The 20629-nt window shown below is 41.0% G+C and overlaps 1 protein-coding gene across 1 annotated transcript; it reads left to right on the top strand.

The window, feature by feature from the left end:
- Positions 1-7203: 7203 nt before the first annotated feature.
- On the top strand, positions 7204-19847 carry LOC125247164 (alpha-2-macroglobulin-like). The gene is made up of 30 exons (XM_048158381.1): positions 7204-7319; positions 7634-7814; positions 7936-8092; positions 9734-9786; positions 9881-9901; positions 10064-10229; positions 10338-10422; positions 10604-10724; positions 10823-10943; positions 11061-11170; positions 11252-11422; positions 11494-11727; positions 11803-12015; positions 12815-12964; positions 13198-13323; positions 13452-13542; positions 14828-14969; positions 15164-15389; positions 15460-15586; positions 15664-15785; positions 15860-15911; positions 15990-16073; positions 16159-16335; positions 16525-16600; positions 16766-16922; positions 17990-18064; positions 18804-18966; positions 19043-19236; positions 19329-19541; positions 19651-19847. Exons 1-30 carry the CDS (start codon positions 7237-7239, stop codon positions 19771-19773), a joined length of 4014 nt encoding a protein of 1337 aa, XP_048014338.1. The 5' UTR covers positions 7204-7236; the 3' UTR covers positions 19774-19847.
- Positions 19848-20629: the final 782 nt, after the last annotated feature.

A 20629-nucleotide genomic window follows, 5' to 3' on the forward strand; every position in this document is an offset into this window, starting at 1 on the left:
CTTCCTTCAAAGCTTCCGCGCAACCCAACGTCGAGTTGGCCAGAGCCACGAAACACCCACCTACCTCAGCTGTCAGAGTGAACGCAGGTACAAGCAAAACTTCTCTCTCTCTCTCTTGCTGGAAACTGGTGAAACTCCTTTAAACCGAAAGAATCAAGCCAAAGCGCTGCTTTTGTGATTTTTCTCAGGTTATGATTTCAGTTAGCACTGAACTTGGGACTTTTCATAGCTCATATCAACTCCGCGAATATGTGTGTGTGTGTGTTTAGCCTTAGTTTCTTGTAATCATTAGAAGTAGTCAATAAAGTTTGTTTTGATTTTCACATATACGAGTTTCTTGTGCTGTGTATCAAGTTACTGTCTTAAACTTAAAGATAAAGTTACCTCTTGTTTATAATAATAATCATAATAAAATATTGTTACTGTTGGCCACAGAATAATATTCTATCCAGAATTGATGAAATACTGTAACCTCAATTTTTCGCTGGACGAATAATTGGTTGAGTGTTAAATATTTATTCTGAATCAGTTACAGTGACTCATTTACAGTTGATTTGATTCTTATTCCCTGTAACTTTATTACCCCTCTTTATAATTAATTGAGCTAATAAATAGGCAAAGTCCTACAGCGCTGACGAGCTGTGCCGAGTCACAATGATAACTGTTCCGCATATGACTGCAATGGCATGTTTCAAACAGAGATGGCGACAAAGAGGAAAAATCGCGGACTGCAGTTTTAAACAAATTACTAAAAATGGCAGCTAGACCTCCCCCACGATGATTTATCCGTGGGGTATGTAAAAACTGGCAGTCCAGCGGTAAAAGCTCAGCTACAGGACTCATGTCATTATCGTTTAGCCAAGTCTCAGTAATGAAGAGAAAGTCCAGGCAACGAGTAATATAAAAGTCGTTCAAGTCTTATTTACAATAGAACGGGCATTTATTAAACCCATGTTCACAGTAGTCGAAGCAAGACATGTGCCCGTGGAGTGAGCACCTAGCTCACCGGAACCAACTCGTTTCAAGTGGCGCAGATTTGCGCAGTCCACCCCTCTGCTTTCCCACCGCCTCATCCACGTAGTCCGGATCAAAGGTGGCCAAGATGCAGGAGGGACCACAGGTACAGAGAAAGAAGGCCGTATCTCCACAATTCGTCTGCATCCACAATCTGACCTCAGTTTCAGTTTCAGCTTTACCATAATTCCCGCACGCGTCCCCCGTTTCCTCCGACGTCTAGTGAACCAGCATGCACAGCCCGGTGAACCACACAATTTAAAAGGTAAGTGTGGTATCCATCTCTGCTCAGCGAACAGTTTTATATGGAAATCGCAAGTGTTAGTATCCGATACCATCTGTCGAAGGTTTAGTAGATAAACCTGATCGTACATCAGCCGTAGACAGTCAATGTGATTTAAAAAGCATAATAAATCCAGAAAACATAATGTAAGCAGTCTATACACGGAGCGACGGCACGCCAAAACACCACCTGGTGCCATCTTGCTCGCGCAATTTGGGGACATTTCTGCCAAATTTCTTTGAGATATGAATAGATGAAATAAAAGAATAACAAGTAATAAAATGAGTAACAAATAATACAAATAAAAATGTACTAGAGGACTTGGATCTGTGAAAATTTCACTCAAACAGAAGTGTTGTGTGCCCTGATACAAACACAGAAACTCTGGTTAAAGCAGGTAAAAACAACCTCCACTGGAGCAGCTGAGATGGACTGACCCACAGAAGAGGTTAAAAGGAAAGAAAAGTGTACATTATTTCTTACTGGACCCTGGAGCACATCTAAAAAAGAAACTAATGTCACATGTTGATAAAATGACACTATCATGTGACTGATCATAACTGAGCAATCCTGATCCTGGAGGTCCTGTAGAGTTTATCGTCTCTCCAGGATCAGGACCGCTGTAAACACAGTGAACTCACATGGTACTGGCACTGTCCTCTGCAGCAGCGTCTGTTTGCTGTCTTCATGAACACCGATGAAGGCTGTATGAACGCTGCTCACTCCTGCCTGAACACTGAGCTCCTGATCCTGCTCCTGACGGCCGAGGGTCAGAAGAGCAGAAGATCAAGAGCGATGTCCGATTGTGAACAAGTTGATCTTTCCTGATGAATTGTTTCAATGATTCATTCATGAACTGGTCTGATGTGATTGCAGCTGTTCTTGAGTCAGAAACTCAGTCATAATCTGGGATATTATCGGAGCTTGAATTTGTAGATGTCACCGTTTGTACGTGATTTGAGCTAACATAACACAAATGAACACATTTTTGCCTCATATGACTTCAATTTTAAAAATACTATATGGTACAATACAATATATGGTACAATAGTTTGCTTACTTAAATATTCCCTGAGTTCAATTGATATTTTAGTACATTATGTTTTCACCTTGCAGGGACATGTTTAGGTCTCCATGAGGAAACAAGCTTATAAATCACTCAGAATTATGTTGAAAATGTAAAAATGCAGACTGTTTTGTATGATGAATAGGTTTAGGGGTAGATTAGTGAAGGGGGAGAGAATATACAGATTGCACTCTGTTTCCACAGCAGATCTTACTTTGGGCTGCATGCGGTCAGTGCCTGTGATGAACTGAGCGTGACCAGAACCTTCTCTGGACATTCCTGTGTCTTATTTTTGTTATTTACTGTTCAGTCTGTGGAAAGGAGTCCAGTTAGGTGGACAAAGGCTCTAGAAGCTCATGACGCATGTCCAGATCTGAATTCTGAAGAGACTCATGTGAAATCATACAGGAGAGAAGCCAGTCAGTTGAGTTTGTGTCAAAGAGAGAGACTCCTCCATCGCCGCACAGCCATTACACCGCAGAAGAACAGTCTGGCCTATGATATTGATCCTGCAGTCTGACAAGATGACAGGGATGGAGCGTATGGTGACCCTCGATCCCTGATGGAGGATCGGAGACGTTTGTCCCTCTGGCCACACCTCTGTACGGACTGCTTATGTGGCGAAACACCACCTCGGCTCCTAAAAACAACACTATTGTGCTCAGGCATGAGCCGGCCTTATATACCCGTATGTCCAGGGGCGTGGCTTCACATGCCTATTTTCATTGGCCTTTTCTGATGTGCTCAGATGTGATTGGGCTCTCAAGGATGATCTCATAAATCAAACATAACTGATTTATTAAAGCATGTAGAAAGACACAGTGGTAAAAACTCTTGTGTAATTAAGTGACAGAATGGACAGTCACTGTTGAGCTCTATATATGATGATGATCTTGAGCTCTTAGTGTGGTTCTGTTGTGAGATCAGGTAAGCTGTGCACCTGCAGGTGAGTATCTGGGGTTGAGTACAGCCGGCAGACTGAAGCGCAGCGCATGATCGGCCTGAACACTGAGCTCAATGATGTAGACGATGGAGATGATGGCAGTCTGACCACAAATAAAGTATACTTATAACACAAATTTAGTACACTTTAATATCACTAATCAAGCATGTAATTAGTCAGGCATATACTTAAAGTGTACTAAGTATACTTGAAGTTGTTCCAATTTAGCACACAAAAGTACACTAAATATACTTATGTCACATGTGCACTCCGTTTTGGACTTGTTGTTGTTCCATTTCCCACCACCAGTTAGTCACCATGGCAACTGATCACCACCATCATCACACCCAGCTGTTCCCAATCACCCTCCTTGTTATCCCGTGTATATATACCCTGTGTTTCTAGTCTTGTGTTGTCCGGTATTGTTCGTACTATGTTGGTGTATGCTCCTGTGGATTCCTGTTTATCTCCTAGTAAAGACTTATTGTGACTCTATCTCCTCGTCGTGTGATTAGTATACCAGCTACTGTAACAGAATACCGGACCTAAAACAGTTATACAGTTTGCGGCGTATGTTTGTTGTTTTCCGTCTCAGTGTTTTTCGTGTTTCTCCTTCCATTCCCGCCACCATGTACACACCCGCATATCTGTTGTTATGCCTTGAGCAGAAGGGCCGCTCCCTCGAGGCACATTTGGACAATTTTTTGTTCTTAGCTCCATCAACACATTTCCCGGACAGCAGCCTTTGCAACTTCCTGTATGCTGGCCTCAACACCGCCACCAAAGCGCTGCTGTCCGGGGAAGGACCTTGAGGGAGCCTCCGTGAGTATGTGGAGTGGGTGCTGGCGTCATGTGGATCTTCAATGACTGCGGATATCTCCGACGACGACGCCGGTCCCACTCCTACTCCAGTGCACAGCCATCAACACCCTGACTGCGAGGATCGGCAGCATGAGCCCACCGCAGACCGCGAAGAGGACTTCGCCACGACGTTCGAGTCAGCGCCTACGAGAGCGACCGAGAGGGACATCGCCATGGAGCCTGAGCAACGCGGGACTGATCAGGTGTGCGAGCCGGCTGTACCATCCATCGCCGAGGGAATCTTAGTGGATTACGAGGGTAGAGAAGTGAGCCCCACCCAACCCCCTGCCACTGGGAGTGAGTTTTTGGCCATCACTGGAGACATTTTTTCTGATTTAGAATAGGTGAATATGCAACCTGTTGTACTACAATCTCTGGCTCCTCCCAGCCTCCCTCTCCCACCACCTCTTCAAAAATTTTTTGGGACTCTTTCATATTCTGAAGAACTGTTTAGCACGCTCCAAACTCCTCCTCTGTCACCAGCCACACCTGCTATCCAGTCGTCACAGTCTCCCATCAGCCCCTCAGTTTCCCCATCTCCTCTCAGTGGTAGGGTTCCACCTCGGGACTGCTGGGAGCCACCTCCTCCTGGGCGTGAGGAGCCTGGGATTCCGCCTCCAGCCTCAGAGCTCTTCACTCCCCCTCGACCCGTCGACCTGGCTCCTACACCTACGCTCCTTCCTCCCTCGTCATCAGCAAGTACCATCGGGCATTCGGCCTCGCTGGGTTCCCTCTGCACGTCGGCTCCGCCTGAGTCGGACATCGCAACGCCTCTGTAGCGGACTTACGGGCCAGTCGCTGCTCTCTGGCCCTCCACCCCTTCTGCAACGGCAAGCTCAGCCCTCCCTCAGGCTCCACCTCCGCCCTCGGTCACTCCAGCTCCACCTCTGCCCTCCGGATACCCGCTTCATCCTCGGGGGGTCGTCGCTTCGGCTCCATCGCGGTCACCAAGGTCTTCGAGGTCGCTTCAAGTCTTCGGCGTTCCGGCTGCATGGTGGGCTCCCACGCTGATGACATCGCCTTGGCTGCCGATCGTCCCCATGGTGGCGTATAGGACTACACCACCATGGCTCCTCCCGTTAGCGCCGCCACCATGGGGTGCAGTCTTGGCTGTGTACTGGACGGTTTTGCTGCTTCCTCTGTTCAAGGCTTCCCTCTGGACACCATCACCTTCATCTCCCTGGTCACCATCATCTGCACCTCCCTGGACTCCTGCACCTCGCCTCCTCCCGGGTAACTGTCCGCCTCCTGAACCACCTCCTACACCATCGGTACCTTCTCATCTTCGTCTTCCCCTCTCCACGGCGCGAGGACGTGCCTTTCCGGGAGGGGGCGATATGTCACGTGCACTCCGTTTTGGACTTGTTGTTGTTCCATTTCCCACCACCAGTTAGTCACCATGGCAACTGATCACCACCATCATCACACCCAGCTCACCTTCCCAATCACCCTCCTTGTTATCCCGTGTATATATACCCTGTGTTTCTAGTCTTGTGTTGTCCGGTATTGTTCGTACTATGTTGGTGTATGCTCCTGTGGATTCCTGTTTATCTCCTAGTTAAGATTTATTGTGACTCTATCTCCTCGTCGTGTGATTAGTATACCAGCTACTGTAGCAACTTAAAGTTGTGTTTTTATACAACGTAATTACAACTAAAATATACTTAGCACAAAATTAGTTGTTTCAAAATAGCACACTTTAACTAATCATTAACACACTTGAAATATACTGATAATTAGTCTGGCTGCAAGTATACTTAGCATACTTTTTCTTTTTTTCACTAGGGCACCCCCCGGCTCTTAATGCATCGTGTTTCCTTCTGGAGCATCAGTGAATGTTTGAACCTTTTTTAATAGTTGTGTTTGAGTCCCTCTGTTGTCCTCAGTGTGAAAAGACAGATTTCAAAATCATTCAGTAACTGCTGGAAAGGGTTCAAATATACAGAAGATGTTTGAAAACTGAAGAATCTGCAGGATCTGGAGGATTTTTCTGAAGAACAGAGGTCAGTTTTTAACTGCTCAGGACAAACAAGAGACTCATGAACAACCATCACAAAACATAAAAACAGTCATGGATCATCAGGTAACCACACACAGTATTGAGAATCAATGGTTCACAAACCTTTGAACTGGGTCATTTTAATAAATTCAGCTTTTTTTTTTTTTGTCTTGTGAATTATATGTAAACATTTTTTTATGTATAATATCTCACTCAAGACAGTACTAAAAAAAAAAAAATAATAATAATAATATGCATTTTGTATGATCCCTCTTATTTTGTCAAATGTTTTCAGATTTTCACAGATTCTGTAAGGGGTTCACAAACTTTCAAGTGGCACTGTATGTACATATGAAATAAATGACACTGCCCATCTGTTTAGATAATCTCAGGTAGCAGGAAGTGTCTTGCATATTTAATCTTACACAACAGATTTTCGGTGACTTTCAGTAGCCATGTTTAGTTATATTGTGTAGACAAATGCAAACAGCAGTTTACAGTAACTCTCCCTCAGTTTGAGTGGGTGTATGTGCCACTGGATGTTAAATATCAGTTGTCTTGGGCCACTATTTGTCTACACAGAGTTAAAGGTCAGTAGCTGTCCTTTTCTCTGTAGATGAAGATAAGAGTTTGTTTTTAGAAAATCACATGTACACTTTTATTTACTTTAAAGATCTAAGCTGATTTCTTGCATGTGATTGACTACTAAAAATTGAACATACCTTCTCATTTGACTGCAAATAAAATTATTTTGATTATTTAGATTTACATTCTTGAGTATTCCAACACTGGAACCTTTAAGTTCAACCCTGAATTATGTGGTCAGGAGTAAAGAGTAAAGTTTTTACTTGAACTGAGCCCGTTTGTATTTATCAAACTCATCACAAATGAATTTTTGGACAAACTAACAAACTGCATATTAGCACAGGTTTTTGAACTCCATTGCCTACATGGTTGAATCATTAATCAGATGATCAATACGGATGTTTTGAAGGACCTCCTTTAGCATGAGAGTCCCTTTAAAAGAGACGGTCCAGTTGATCACATGACCTGGATGATCGCTCGTCATCATGGCTCTGAATATGAGCAGCTGTTGGAAAGGGCTCCTTCTGCTCTCTTTCCTCCTGATATGTGTCAATGGACAAACAAGGCCGTGAGTTTTTAACCATTTCTGCTGAGGAAGGCAGACATGTTTTGTTTTCTAAGTGTGATAAATTAGTAGTATACCTTTAGTCATTGTGTCAGATAAGTCTTGATGCTTTCTCCTGTATTTATTAAACTGATCTGTGTTGCACAGTAGAGGTTTGCTGTTTGAAACACAACTTAAGGCATGTATAACATGACTCATAATTGATTCATCATTGATTTTTGCTCCCAGTTAATTTTTATTTTATTTTTATTTTTATATATATTTCTTATTGTATCTAACTACACAGGCAATATTGTATGATAATTGTGTCTGGACAGATCTTTCATGGTGACATTTCCTGCTGTGATTGAGTCGGGATCTGAGGCCAAACTGTGTGCAAGTCTTCTCAAGCCTAATGAAAGCCTTGTCATGAACATTCATCTTGTTCATGGAAACCAGAGCATGTTACTGCTGCAGGAGAAAGCCGAGGAAGAGTTTCACCGCTGCTTTAACTTCAAGGTCTGCCATCAACAAAATGTGCCAAAGATGATGACAATATAATCAAATATGTTCGTTTCAGCATAATGCATCTAGTTTTTGTGATGGCAGGTTGTAAATACAGTACATAATTTCTCATCAGGCTCCTCTGGTCGAAACAGAATCAGTGCAGAATATAAAGGTAGAACTTCATGGAAAGGCTTTCAAGATGACTGAAGAGAGAAAAGTCATGTTCAAGCCTTACCATCCTCTGACCTTTATCCAGACTGATAAACCCATCTATAATCCAGGACAGACAGGTGAGCTGTGAATGCTTCAAAGACTAAACCTCAGTAAATAATGCTGGTGTCACTGACATCTAATATACATTAAAGGATTAGTCCACTTTTAAATAAACTTTTCCTGATCATTTACTCACCCCCATGTCATCCAAGATGTCCATGTCTTTCTTTCTTCAGTCGAAAAGAAATTAAAGTTTTTGATGAAAACATTCCTGGATTTTTCTCCTTATAGTAGACTTCGATGGGCACCAAACAGCTGAAGGTCAAAATTAGTTTCACTGCTGCTTCAAATTGTTCTACACGATCCCAGATGAGAGATAAGGGTCTAATCTAGTGAAACCATTGGTCATTTTCTGACAAAAATTGAAAATTATATAAGTTTTAACCATGAATGCTCATCTTGAACTAGCTCTCTTCTTCTTCTCCTCTATTAGAATTCCAGCAGTGTAGACACTGCTAAGTGTATTACTGCCCTTCACAGGTCAAAGTTTGAACTAATTTTTATATGCAATATGCTAGTTCAATAGTATATAACAATTAGTTCAAACTTTGACCTGTGGAGGGCAGTAATACACTTAGCAGTGTCTACACTGCTGGAATTCTAATAGAGAAGAAGAAGAGAGCTAGTTCAAGATGAGCATTTAACTCTCTGAGGTCTGAAAACGCGCCGGCGCGTTTTGCAGGTTTTTTTTCACATTGCAGCAAAACAGACTTAAAATACTCCGTCATTTTTTGTCATAGAGACATAAGTAATATATCAATTGAAACTATAGAATATCTTCTTTTATTTGTATACACTCAGAGTAAAAACACAATGTTGTGCTTTTTGTAAAATAAAGAAAACTAACATGATGCGCGATTTCTCCTCTCCCTCTGAACGAAGTCCAATCTGATAGTTCTCAGAAAATGAACTGTAACTTAGTGAATACTAATCACAGAAAAATTACACTTATGTCTAAAAAAACGGTAAGATGTCAGGTTTTAAATCATGTAAGTCAAAACAGAAAACAAACCTTCTGTGTTTATGTAATCTGTATGAAAAGAGAGCCATGTCAGAAGTCCGTGATTCAGCTCATTATCTGCTAATGCGGCCACGCCCACGGAGCCAGCGCTATGGTTTGCAGTGAGCTGATGTAGCACCATAGGTCAAAAATTACAAATGTTGCACAAACCAGCAGATGGTGAAAGAGTATGAAGTACACATGTATTTCACACTTTTAAACAGAAAAGAGGAGCAGAAGAAAAGACAAGGGAAGCAGATAAGTTTGAGGAGCTTTGGAAACATGAGAATTGGTCATCTAGTGTGTGTTTGAACAATCCCCTCACATTATTCAGCCTAAATACTGTAATTACAAATATCTGATGAAGTAAATCTCTTGATATCAGTATCTCTATGACTTTATTTTATATGAAATCTAGAGATGCTATAGATCAGGGGTGTCTAACTTAGTTCCTGGAGAGCCACAGCCTTACAGAGCAAAAGACATGTTCACCTAGCAGCAGAATGCAGTTGTCAACCCTGTATTTGGTCCTTAATACGGTTATGTTCACACACATTTCAGTCATTTACAGGAGTGAAATACTGACTGACTGTCCCTTACATAAGAGCTGAAGATGTCAAAAGTGGAGTTTTCTTTAATACACATTTCTATTTTACAGTAAACTTCAGAGTTGTTTCCATGGATACAAACTTTGCACCCCTTGTTCAGCAGGTCTGATGTGTTTATCTTGCATTGTTGAATACAAGTTTAATAAATAAACACATTTTTAGCTCTTAATCTTTAATTACTCTTTGCTCTTTTACAGTATAGTAGAGTGGTTCTTGAGGTAAGAACACAAAACCGTCTGTGCAGTCATTACAAACACACCTTTCAAATCTGATTCTATTACCTTTGCAATTATTGCATTTTCAGTAGGCTAATTAAACATTTCTTCATTGATAGTCAGGATGTTACTAAATATCTGCACTGTGTCTTTGGTGTTAAACAGGACAGTCAAGGTAACCGGATTGGTCAATGGACAAATGTTTCTTCACCAAGGTGGATTTTGCAGCGTTCTTATGAATTAAACCCAGATGCCCGTGAAGGCATGTACAAACTGAAGGCTTTTATTAGTGACTGGATGATCTCACATGGTTTTGAGGTGAAAAAGTATGGTAAGTCATAAATACAATTGTTTGCATTGTTGCGTGGGAAGAATTTCAATAATATGTTTGAATATTAATATCTAATTTGACTACTAATTTCTGCCTTCTGACTTCTAGTTTTGCCTAAGTTTGAAGTTACTGTAAAAAGCCCGAATAAATTAAATTTTGAAGAAGAGGAACTGATAATTGAGGTTTGCGGAAAGTGAGTGGTTTATTTTATTTCCTGCATTAAGAGAGCATTGTGTTCGTCCATTCTTGGCACAATTAAGTTGCTTGATTTAATTGTTAATTAAATCAGTTACTTACTGTAACCCCCATCCTAATATATCAGATGCTTAACTCAAGCCTGGGCTGTAGATCAGTTGCTTGTACCTTTTTCATAGATACACGTACGGACAGCCCGTAGCTGGTAAATCATGGGTGAAAGTGTGCCGTGATAAGTCCCATCATTTTCTTTACCCCTTCCATCAATTCACTCCACTGTGTTTAGAGGAAACCATTGAGGTATATGAGTTGAAACGCAGTAATAGTGCATTGTCTTTCCTCCATTTCTCCAATTAATTAGTCAGTGTGCTATGTTTGTGTTCATTCATTATAATTAGATAAAAAAGACAGGCTGTGCCATCCATACCTTAGATACATCAGTCTTTCTGAACACCACACTAAAGGCTGTCCTGCAGAATTCCCTTCATGTTGAGGCAGTGCTGACGGAAGAAGGAACAGGTGAGCTGTTGGATTTGGTCACATCTCATTACCCACATTTATTGAATTTCTCATTTTTGATGTTTTACTCTTATGTAAAGAAATACTTATTTTGGTGTTTTTACTGTTACTGTACAGAGATCACCATGAGACAATATAAATTTGTATCTCTTACTTATGAAATTGGTAAAGTCACATTTATTGACCTTCCCAAAACATATGAACATGGATCAGTTATAGAAGGAAAAGTAAGTATGTCTCACTTTAACACCATTGATATGTACAGAATTATTCTGTCATTTATTCCTTCAAAACCTTATTTTCAACAGATCAAACTCTCAAATTTAAAAGGCGCACCAATTCAAAACAAACAGGTTTATCTCAGAGAGGATAAAAGTTGGACTTCAAAACTGCTCCTAAATCTCACGACAGACAGCGATGGACTGGCCAGCTTCTCTCTCAATACATCCAGTCTTTCTGAACAGGATATTGACCTAATTGTAAGAGAGTTTGTGTTCACTTTTCTTTTGTGTTCGATTGCACGAGTTATTTGTGATTCTTTGTTATCCAGGCAAGTGTCTATCAAGGGGGGCGTTTTTATGACCACAACAGGCCTCACATCTCTGCGGATATAAAAACAGTTCAGCTCCTCCATCCTGTTGCATATCCACACAATCCAACAAGTGAACTGATTATAGAGAATACTGAGCAGCCATTAAAGTGTGACTTTGAGTTTACAGCCACCATCAAGTACTCCTTTCTTGGAGAGACAGTTGAAGACTTCAAAACTGACATTGTCTATATGGTGAGAACATGCACAGTATGTTCATTCTTACAGTGATGTTTTTGTTTAACAGTGATAACTGGATGCCTGTTTCAGGTCTTGTCCAGAGGAGTGATCGTTCATCATGGATATGAGAAGGTTGAAGTGAAATCTTCTAATGGAGTAGCAAGAGGCACGGTGACATTCAAACTGTCTGTTGGTGGATATCTGTCTCCTGTAATGCAGATTCTGGCGTACTGTGTTCTGCCCAGTGAAGATGTTGTTGCTGGTAGCAGAAATTTCGACACTGAAAAGTGTTTCAAAAACAAGGTGTGTATTGTAGCTTTAGAAATGAGCCTCTTTAAACAGTATTACTGACTCAATTCTAAAATAAAGCCCTATTCACTGTTTCACAAGTTCACATATCCATATAATTAAATAGAGTAAAGTTATGCGTATTTGGCGTGCTGTCCGGGGAGAGGGCTCCGAGCTCGGAATTTTGGCCTGAACCCAGAGTACTCCCCCCAAAAAGCAAAAGAGCAAAAAGGACAGCCGCCAGACTAAAGACCCCCAAAAGATGCCGAGAATTGGCAGACTGGCATTTCAAGAAGCCTGGTCGCTTGACCAGGAGAGCCCATGCTGCCTGGCCAGGAGAGCTCTCGCAGCATCCGATGGGAGACCAATGCTCCAGGAGACCAATATATAAGAATGAATTCTCAGTTTTCCTGCTGCTTATTTGACCACTTCTGGAACAGGTGTAATTGTTTATTTATAAAAACATCTTTGCTAAGATGATTCAGACAAATACAATTCCATTCTTCAATATAGCAGATTTGCACTCGAGGTGCGGTGTGGAGGATAATACTTTTTAGGCCAGAAAATTGAGGTAAGATTCCTTGAGGACGAAAAATTTTTCATCGGACGGACGGCGAGAGATCGATTTTAGACCGGAACGTAGGGCGGGGCCTAATGCTGATAAACTCTCAGATGAACAGAAGTCAGTCTGCTGAATTTATACCTTTTGACATTGGTTGAGTTGATTAACTGAATGCTCTCCACCTGTGCTAATTAAGTTAATTATCTGACCTTGCTCCTCCCGAATTTTGTTAATAAAAATCATATGTCACAGGTGTCTCTGCAGTTTTCTCCTGCTAAAGCAGTTCCTGGTGAGAAAAATACTCTCCAGCTCTCAGCTCAGCCTGGTTCACTGTGTGGCCTCAGTGCTGTAGATCAGAGCATCCTGATCCTGAAGTCTGGACAATGCCTGGATACTGACAAGGTGCAGATGCCTAAAGATTTAGTATTGAACTGTGACAGTGTGAATCAGACATTAGTTATTACTGCTGTGATCCATCGGTGTTTAAACTGACATCCATTCTCAGCAGATTTAACATTAATCTTCATTCTTTCTCACCAGAATGCATTTAAAGTTTTGTTGGAAAATACATGATTTATTTAGTGTAGAATTTTTAGAAATCATACTGATAGTGTGTGAATGTGGTCCCGTCACAGATCTTCAACCTGCTGCCAGTGCAGTCGAGGTCAGATTTTCCTTACGCTGTTGAAGATGAGCAGGAGTGTCTGCACGTGAGACCCCGTCGACATGTGCCGACAGGCAAAGCCTATGAATCCTTAAAGGTAACGGGTGCAGTAGATGATAATTAGCAGAGTAAATACTGCACATGTGCCCCCTTGACTTTACTGACAATTAAAAGTAATTAGAATTTTCTTGGCTTTTATTGTGGTTCATCTTTTCCATTTGACAGAGAGTGGGATTGAAGATGGCAACAAATTTGGTTGTGCGAGTCCCTCGGTGTCTGTCATACAGAGGCTTGATGTTTCACCCACTCCTTATAGGTACATCATGTACTGGTATTACAATTCAAGCTCTAATGTTTAAATATGTATGTGTTAGTAATGAAATATATTTCAAAAAATATGTGAGACTTGTTTAATTTGTACTCAATTATAGTGATGTGACAAAGGATTTTCTGGGGTTATTAACTTTGAATCAGTTATCGTTGGTAACAAAAACTATTTAACTTTTGTAAAATAAAATCAACACATTAACCCTTAAATGCATGACTGTTTCGCCAATCACTCTTACATATTCGGGTCTTTATCGACCAGGACCTATATCTAACACGGAAGGATCTCTATCTGTCGTGATAATATAAAACTCCTCTGATATTAGAGTAACAATTACAGAAGAATAAAATAAAGCATATTTTGTTATCTTTTGGAGCTTGAAAGGGATCAGTTTGAGCAGATGTTTTATGCCATCACCTCGTCAGAGCTCATTTTCCAGTAAATTCAGCAAATAATTTTCAGCTATTTTTGACAAATATGAGCCCAATCGCGATCTCAAACGTATTCTCAAAACTATAATTTTCAATATCAATATCTTCAAAATAATAACTTCAAAATCAATATTTTTTATCGCTAACAGCTTCACCAGATCTATCCAGTAACAGTTACAGTCATATTTGATGCCGTTCAGTACTTGCTCTGCAATAAATCGCTGAGCCATTTCATGTTTGTTTTATTATTTCGTTTTATTTCGTTTTCTGTCTGAAAGAGTCGTCACTTCAGCATTGTGTATCAGACATTGCCACCTTGTGGAATAAAGGTGAATTGCACTTTTTCCGTCATCTAAGATTCAATTATTGTTGTGCAGAAAAAAATATACGTACACTCATACACACCTCGGGTCGTTAGCGACCCTATACAATTTTTACACAAAATGAACGCAAAATAGGCATTCTTTTATAATTTTATGATTTTTTTCTTGTTATATTCTTTATAATAAATTGATTGAGGAATACCAAGAAGGTTGATGTCTAACTTTAAAAAATGAACGAGGAGGAGGGTAGTGAATGATGTCCTGGGTCACTAAAGACCCGAGGTATGCATTTAAGGGTTAACTTTGGCAGCCCTAAAATCTAAATAAACTGAAACCAGAAAACTCTGATAACACTAAAATAATTCAGTATATGAAAATAAAATAATGTATATTAGAAAGATGATCCACCTTCCATTTGCTGTTCATATATGACTGATATAGACTTGGTTATTTTGAGGTGCTGTTCAAATACATAAAATATAAAACTATAAAATATCACTTTTTTTTTTCCATCGTTAGCTCCAGAGCATCCAACAGGGTCTTTTTCATTGCTTCGTGATTTTGGTGCTGGTTATTTTATAACCACTGACAGAGATTCTCCAGTAGTCACGGTTCGGTCCGTCTTTCCAGAAACATGGATCTGGGAACTTGTTGAAGTGGGGTATGTGAAGCGTAATCGGTATATTTAACATCACATTTATCTTATTACTCATCTTTAAAACATCATCTCCCATCACCACCACAGGACAGAAAATACATTGCTTGCTTTGCAGATTCTGAATCAGTTTTTTTAATCATCTGTGTGTTGAAACAATGGCAGAATCAAATATGCCTATTGTTGTAATTCCTCCACAGGGACTCTGGATCAGCTCAGATTCCTGTCACGGTTCCTGACACCATCACTTCTTGGGAGACGGAGGCCTTCTGTCTGTCCTCCGAAGGTCTGGGTCTGGCTCCTCCTGCTCAGCTGACAGTTTTCCAGCCCTTCTTCCTGGAGCTCGCTCTGCCTTACTCCATCATCCGTGGGGAGATCTTTGAGCTGAAGGCCACTGTCTTCAACTATCTGTCCAAGTGCATCATGGTGAGATTTCAGACTCAGTCTAATCAAATCATATCCAATATGCCACTAATCATGTGTGGTTGATTGACAGGTTAAAGTGACTCTAGCTCCTTCATCAGACTACACTCTCAAAGCCTCTTCTGATGATCAGTATTCATCCTGTCTATGTGCTGCTGGAAGAAAAACCTTTAAATGGATCCTCAGTCCTTCTGTTCTTGGTGAGTTTTCCAGTCTGAATCGTTGTTTCTCAGTGTTTGTGTCTGCTGCATCTTCATGTACATGTCTTGTGCTGCAGGAGTCTTGAATATCACTGTCAGTGCGGAGGCAGAGGCGTCCCAGACTGTGTGTGACAATGAGATTGTGAGCGTCCCAGAGAGAGGACGCATTGACACGGTCACACGAAGTCTGCTCGTACAGGTCAGCGCACATCAAACAGCTTTAATGCTGCTTATGTCAGTATGATGTGTTGATGTGATTGTTTTATGCTGCAGGCAGAAGGAACTGAAAAGACTGAGACTCACAGCTGGTTACTGTGTCCAAAGGGTAAGTCCACAGACTATATTTAACATCATAGCGTTACTCTGCTGATCATCGCTGATATGTGTTTCTGCCTCTTCACAGGTGACACTCTCTCAGAGGAAGTGGCTCTGACCCTCCCTAAAGATGTGATAGAGGGATCAGTCAGATCCTCTGTTTCAGTCATTGGTAACATTTACAAATACAAGCAGAAATGAGGAGATTGGGTTTGGATTATAAAATGTAGTGAGTTTTATTTGGGTTTGGTTTATAGGAGACATATTGGGTCGGGCGCTGAGGAATCTTCACGGATTATTACGGATGCCGTACGGCTGTGGAGAACAAAACATGGCTGTTCTTTCTCCCAATATTTACATACTGCAGTATCTGGAGAACACGGAGCAGCTCACCTCAGCCATCCGAGAGACAGCCACAGGCTTCTTGAAGAGCGGTGAGAGACATAAACCATGTCAAGAAAATACTAAGAATAAGAAAATACTGAGATTGTGTGTTTTTTATATACCAAATTACACATTTTTAACACACCTGAATGTCATTCAGTAAAGTTAAATAATCAGACACATTAATTGAGTCAACCCAAACAAACTTTTGAAGTGTTAACCATCATCACACTAAACAGGATACCAGAGACAAATGAACTACAGGCATTTTGATGGATCATACAGCACATTTGGCAATGGTGATGGGAATACATGGTAAATATATTTTCACTATTTCTTTTGTTAATCTTCAGTAACAAACCTAAGAAGATGGTACAAAAACACATTTAAAAATGTGTCTCTCAGTTCAAATGATTTGTTTTTAGATTTGTGATGAATAGAATGATTTATTGAATTGAATTATATCTTCCACACCATCAGGTCGACTGCCTTTGTGCTGAGGTCCTTTGGCAAAGCACAGAAATACATATTTATCGATCCAAACATTATTCAGAGTGCAAAGGAATGGTTAATAAACAGACGGGATTCAGACGGCTGTTTTCTCCAACAGGGAAGACTGTTCAACAACAGAATGAAGGTCTGTTAACATCTGTAAAACTATAAAACAGGCCACCTAGAAATGGCCTGGTAACTATCTAGAAAACCTGGAATCTATAAGACCATTTAGGGCCCTATTTTAATGATCTAAGCGCATGGTCTGAAGCGCACGGCACAAGTGCAGTTAAGGCGTGTCCGAATCCACTTTTGCCAGTTTAACGATGGGAAACATGATCAGTGCGCCTGGCGCATGGTCTAACAAGGTTGCCCCTATTCTCTTAATGAGTAATTTGTGTTTAATACAGTAGTCAACATTTGAAGTGGATCAAAACCTTTCATTAAAGTTGTCGTAAAACCAAAATGCAATACCTGTTCTTGTCCTATGACAACTATTAACTTTTTTGATCCACTTCAAATGTTGACTATTATATTTGGCATGTTTGTGTGCTGCTGCGCATGTCTGTGTGTGTAATAAGCAGAAGCATATAGGCACATATTACTAATGTAAAGGGGGTAAACCTCCTCTGATCTCAAGAGATGCTCTAGCGACTGACGCTGGAGGTTGCAGCCTTCAGCCTCCTTGTTAGAGCGTCCGACTCCCACGCTGGAGACCCAGGCAAACAGGTATGGCAGAGAGCAGGCAGAATCGTAGTCGAAGAACAGGCTATGGGTCAGGGCTGGCAGATAACAATCGTAAATCCAAAGCAGAGCAAATAGTCCAAAGGGCAGGCAGCAGAGAATCGTACAAAGGGAACAGACAGAATCAGGAACAGGCAGACAGACAAGATAGCTAACGCTCAGAATTGCAACAGGAGAATAAAAGACCACGCAAAGTGTGTGAGGATGTGAGTGGCTTAAATAGTCCAGATAATGTGAGTGCAGGTGATGGAGGGAGGATTCTGGGAAATGTAGTCCAGGAACGACTGAAACTGTGCCGGACTGAAACTAGCAAAATATACTTGCGTCGCTTCTGGCGCCACATTGTGCCGGGTGTATGATAGTGCCCAGAGACTTTCTCAAGCCAACATCAAAGTTTGTCTAGATACACTTTCCTTTAATAGTTTCAGTGTGTTGCTTTATTTATCCTTTATTTCCCATATATTGCAGGGTGGAGTCAGTGATGAGGCAACCATGACTGCCTACATTACTGCATCATTGCTTGAACTGGAAACTCCAGTCACAGTAAGTTCATCTACAGGAAACACAGTATAAACTAGGGCTGCACAATATATCACGATTTATTGCAAATTTTATCGCACACAATTTGGCAAAGGCTGCGATTATTTTATGTGCAGCTTGTCAGAGCTGTACAGCTTTGTGATCAGTAGTAAATGCTTCTCCATCTGAAAGCCAGAGGGCGCTCTTGTGCAGAAACTACAACTATGTCCTGCTGCGGTAGTAGATAACACGCGTCATTCCAGGAAATCCTGTATTATCGCTGCTGTAGCTGAATAAACAGAAGATTGAAACGCTTTGATTGATTAAACATGACTAATAAACACATGACTGCCTTATTCTGTGTAAGAAGCCACATAATCTCACATGCTCAACTGACGTTATGGAGTGAGTTTGAAGGAAAAACGTGTTATTAAATGTTGTCTTTTGTTGGACAAGATGTTAATAAATGCTTCTCATGTCTTGAAAGATGTTTGACGTGTGTTTCTTTTTCAAATGTACGTTATAAGCGACTCAAACTCACAGTGCTTTCAGATGGATTAGCATTTGGAGCCATACTTCATTGACAAGCTGCGCATAAAAAAAATTATTGCAGCGTTTGCAATTTCATAATCGCACTAAGAATGCCGTTTAAGCACTATATCAATGTTATTTTTCGTATCGTGCGATAAAACGTGCTGCCCTAGTATAAACTCGTAGAAAAATGACACTCACAGTGTTTGTTTCTTTTTGTTTTTTGTCACAGGATCCTGTCATCAGTGAAGGTTTGTCATGTTTGAGGTCTGTCATTGCAAATGTCAAAAACACTTACACCACTGCTCTGCTCGCCTACACTTTCAGTCTGGCTAGAGACACGCTCACTCGACAGCAGCTTTTCAAGAAACTGGAGGAAGTTGCTATTTCAGACGGTAAGAGGTTTGTTTCTGATGACTTTGTTGTCTTTTATGACTGCACTATTGTACATGTGTGTCTTTTGTCCTTTAGGGTCTCTTCTCCACTGGTCTCAGTCTGCATCTGCTGATGACTCCGAGTCTCTGGCAGTGGAGATCAGCTCATATGTGCTGCTAGCCGTTCTCACTGCAGATTCAGTCACCGCAGCTGATCTTGGCTATGCTAACAGGATTGTCAGGTGGCTTGTGAAGCAGCAGAATGCCTATGGAGGATTCTTCTCCACACAGGTTACTCAAACGTCTCCACTCAAACACACTATTGCTGAATGTGCTGGTGTGAATGAGTAAAAGTGACATTACTGAACACATTTATTTCCCAGGACACAGTGGTGGCTCTTCAGGCTCTGTCTTTGTACGCCACCAAAGTGTTCAGCTCTGACAGCTCCAGCACAGTGACTGTACAGTCAGAAGGAGACACTCACCACTTTGATGTCAATCAGGACAACAAGTTACTGTACCAGGAGAAGCAGCTGCAGAACGTTCCAGCCAAATACAGCATTGAAGTGAATGGCTCGACCTGTGTGTCTGTGCAGGTCTGTAGTGTGTTCAGCTTCATTTACTCATACTCACTTTCTCTCTTGTGTGGTTATTCTGCTGTGAGATGATTTATGAATGTGTATTTGTTTGTGTTGACTCTCTCAGATGGCCCAGTTGTACAACATTCCCACTCCTACTGAAGCTAAAACATTGAGCATTGATGCTAAGATTGAGGGAAATTGCAAAACATTGCGACAAAATTTCATTTTGAAGTTCACTGTCAAGTAAGAACATTTGTGTTCATCAAAAGACAAGAACATGATTAGAACTTAATATTTACTGACAAATAAATCTTTACTGAATATTTTGGTAACACTTTAATTTGATGGTTCCTTTTGAACCTTCTATTGACTGTAAGTATCTTTGCAACAACATCGTCCCATCATTTCCGGGGTTCCTTGAGGTTCGCGTCTCGGCCCTGTTTTGTTCCTTATATATGCTCCCTCTGGGATTAATCTGTCAAAAACATGGCGTGGCGTACCATTGTTATGCAGATGATACCCAGTTGTATTTTCCTCTAAAATCTAAAGACAACTCAAAATTGTCAGTTTTGCTTGACTGTCTGGACCAGAGGTCGGCAACCCGCGGCTCTTTAGCGCACCCCTAGTGGCTCCCTGGAGTTTTTTTCAAAAATGTATGAAAATGGAAAAAGATGGTAAAAAGATATTTTTTGTTTTCATATGGTTTCTGTAGGAGGACAAACATGACACAAACATTCTTAACATTTTCCAATGCTGTAAAAATGTGTATAATAAATATTAAATTTAAACATTTCTGTCAACGAAGATTTGCGTCATAGCCTGCGACACACGTTTCAGCACGGCGCAATAGAGGGTATGAATCGACATCACTTTCCCGCCGGAACGCGCTCCCTCAGCTGGACTGAGTGGCAAAAGAACCTGTTGCATGACTGGATTTAATGTGGGAAACTGCGAAAACGCGAGTAAAACAAACAAATTACACTAAAGGTTGGACTCGAAAGTGTTTCTTACAACTTGTCAAATAAACCTAATCCATGGATATTGACATGTAGCCAGGAGTTGTGTTTCCTGACATTTATATGTGCCTTATTTGACGCCGGGGA

This window comes from Megalobrama amblycephala, linkage group LG15 (assembly GCF_018812025.1).
Source record: "Megalobrama amblycephala isolate DHTTF-2021 linkage group LG15, ASM1881202v1, whole genome shotgun sequence".
Classification (NCBI taxonomy): domain Eukaryota; kingdom Metazoa; phylum Chordata; class Actinopteri; order Cypriniformes; family Xenocyprididae; genus Megalobrama; species Megalobrama amblycephala.

Coding starts and splice junctions, on each gene's coding strand:
- LOC125247164 (XM_048158381.1), top strand. CDS start 7,237: ATGGCTCTGAATATGAGCAGCTGTTGGAAAGGGCTCCTTCTGCTCTCT. Junction 8,093..9,733: donor CTATAATCCAGGACAGACAG/GTGAGCTGTGAA, acceptor TCTATTTTACAG/TAAACTTCAGAGTTGTTTCC. Junction 18,967..19,042: donor GGAAGTTGCTATTTCAGACG/GTAAGAGGTTTG, acceptor TTTGTCCTTTAG/GGTCTCTTCTCCACTGGTCT.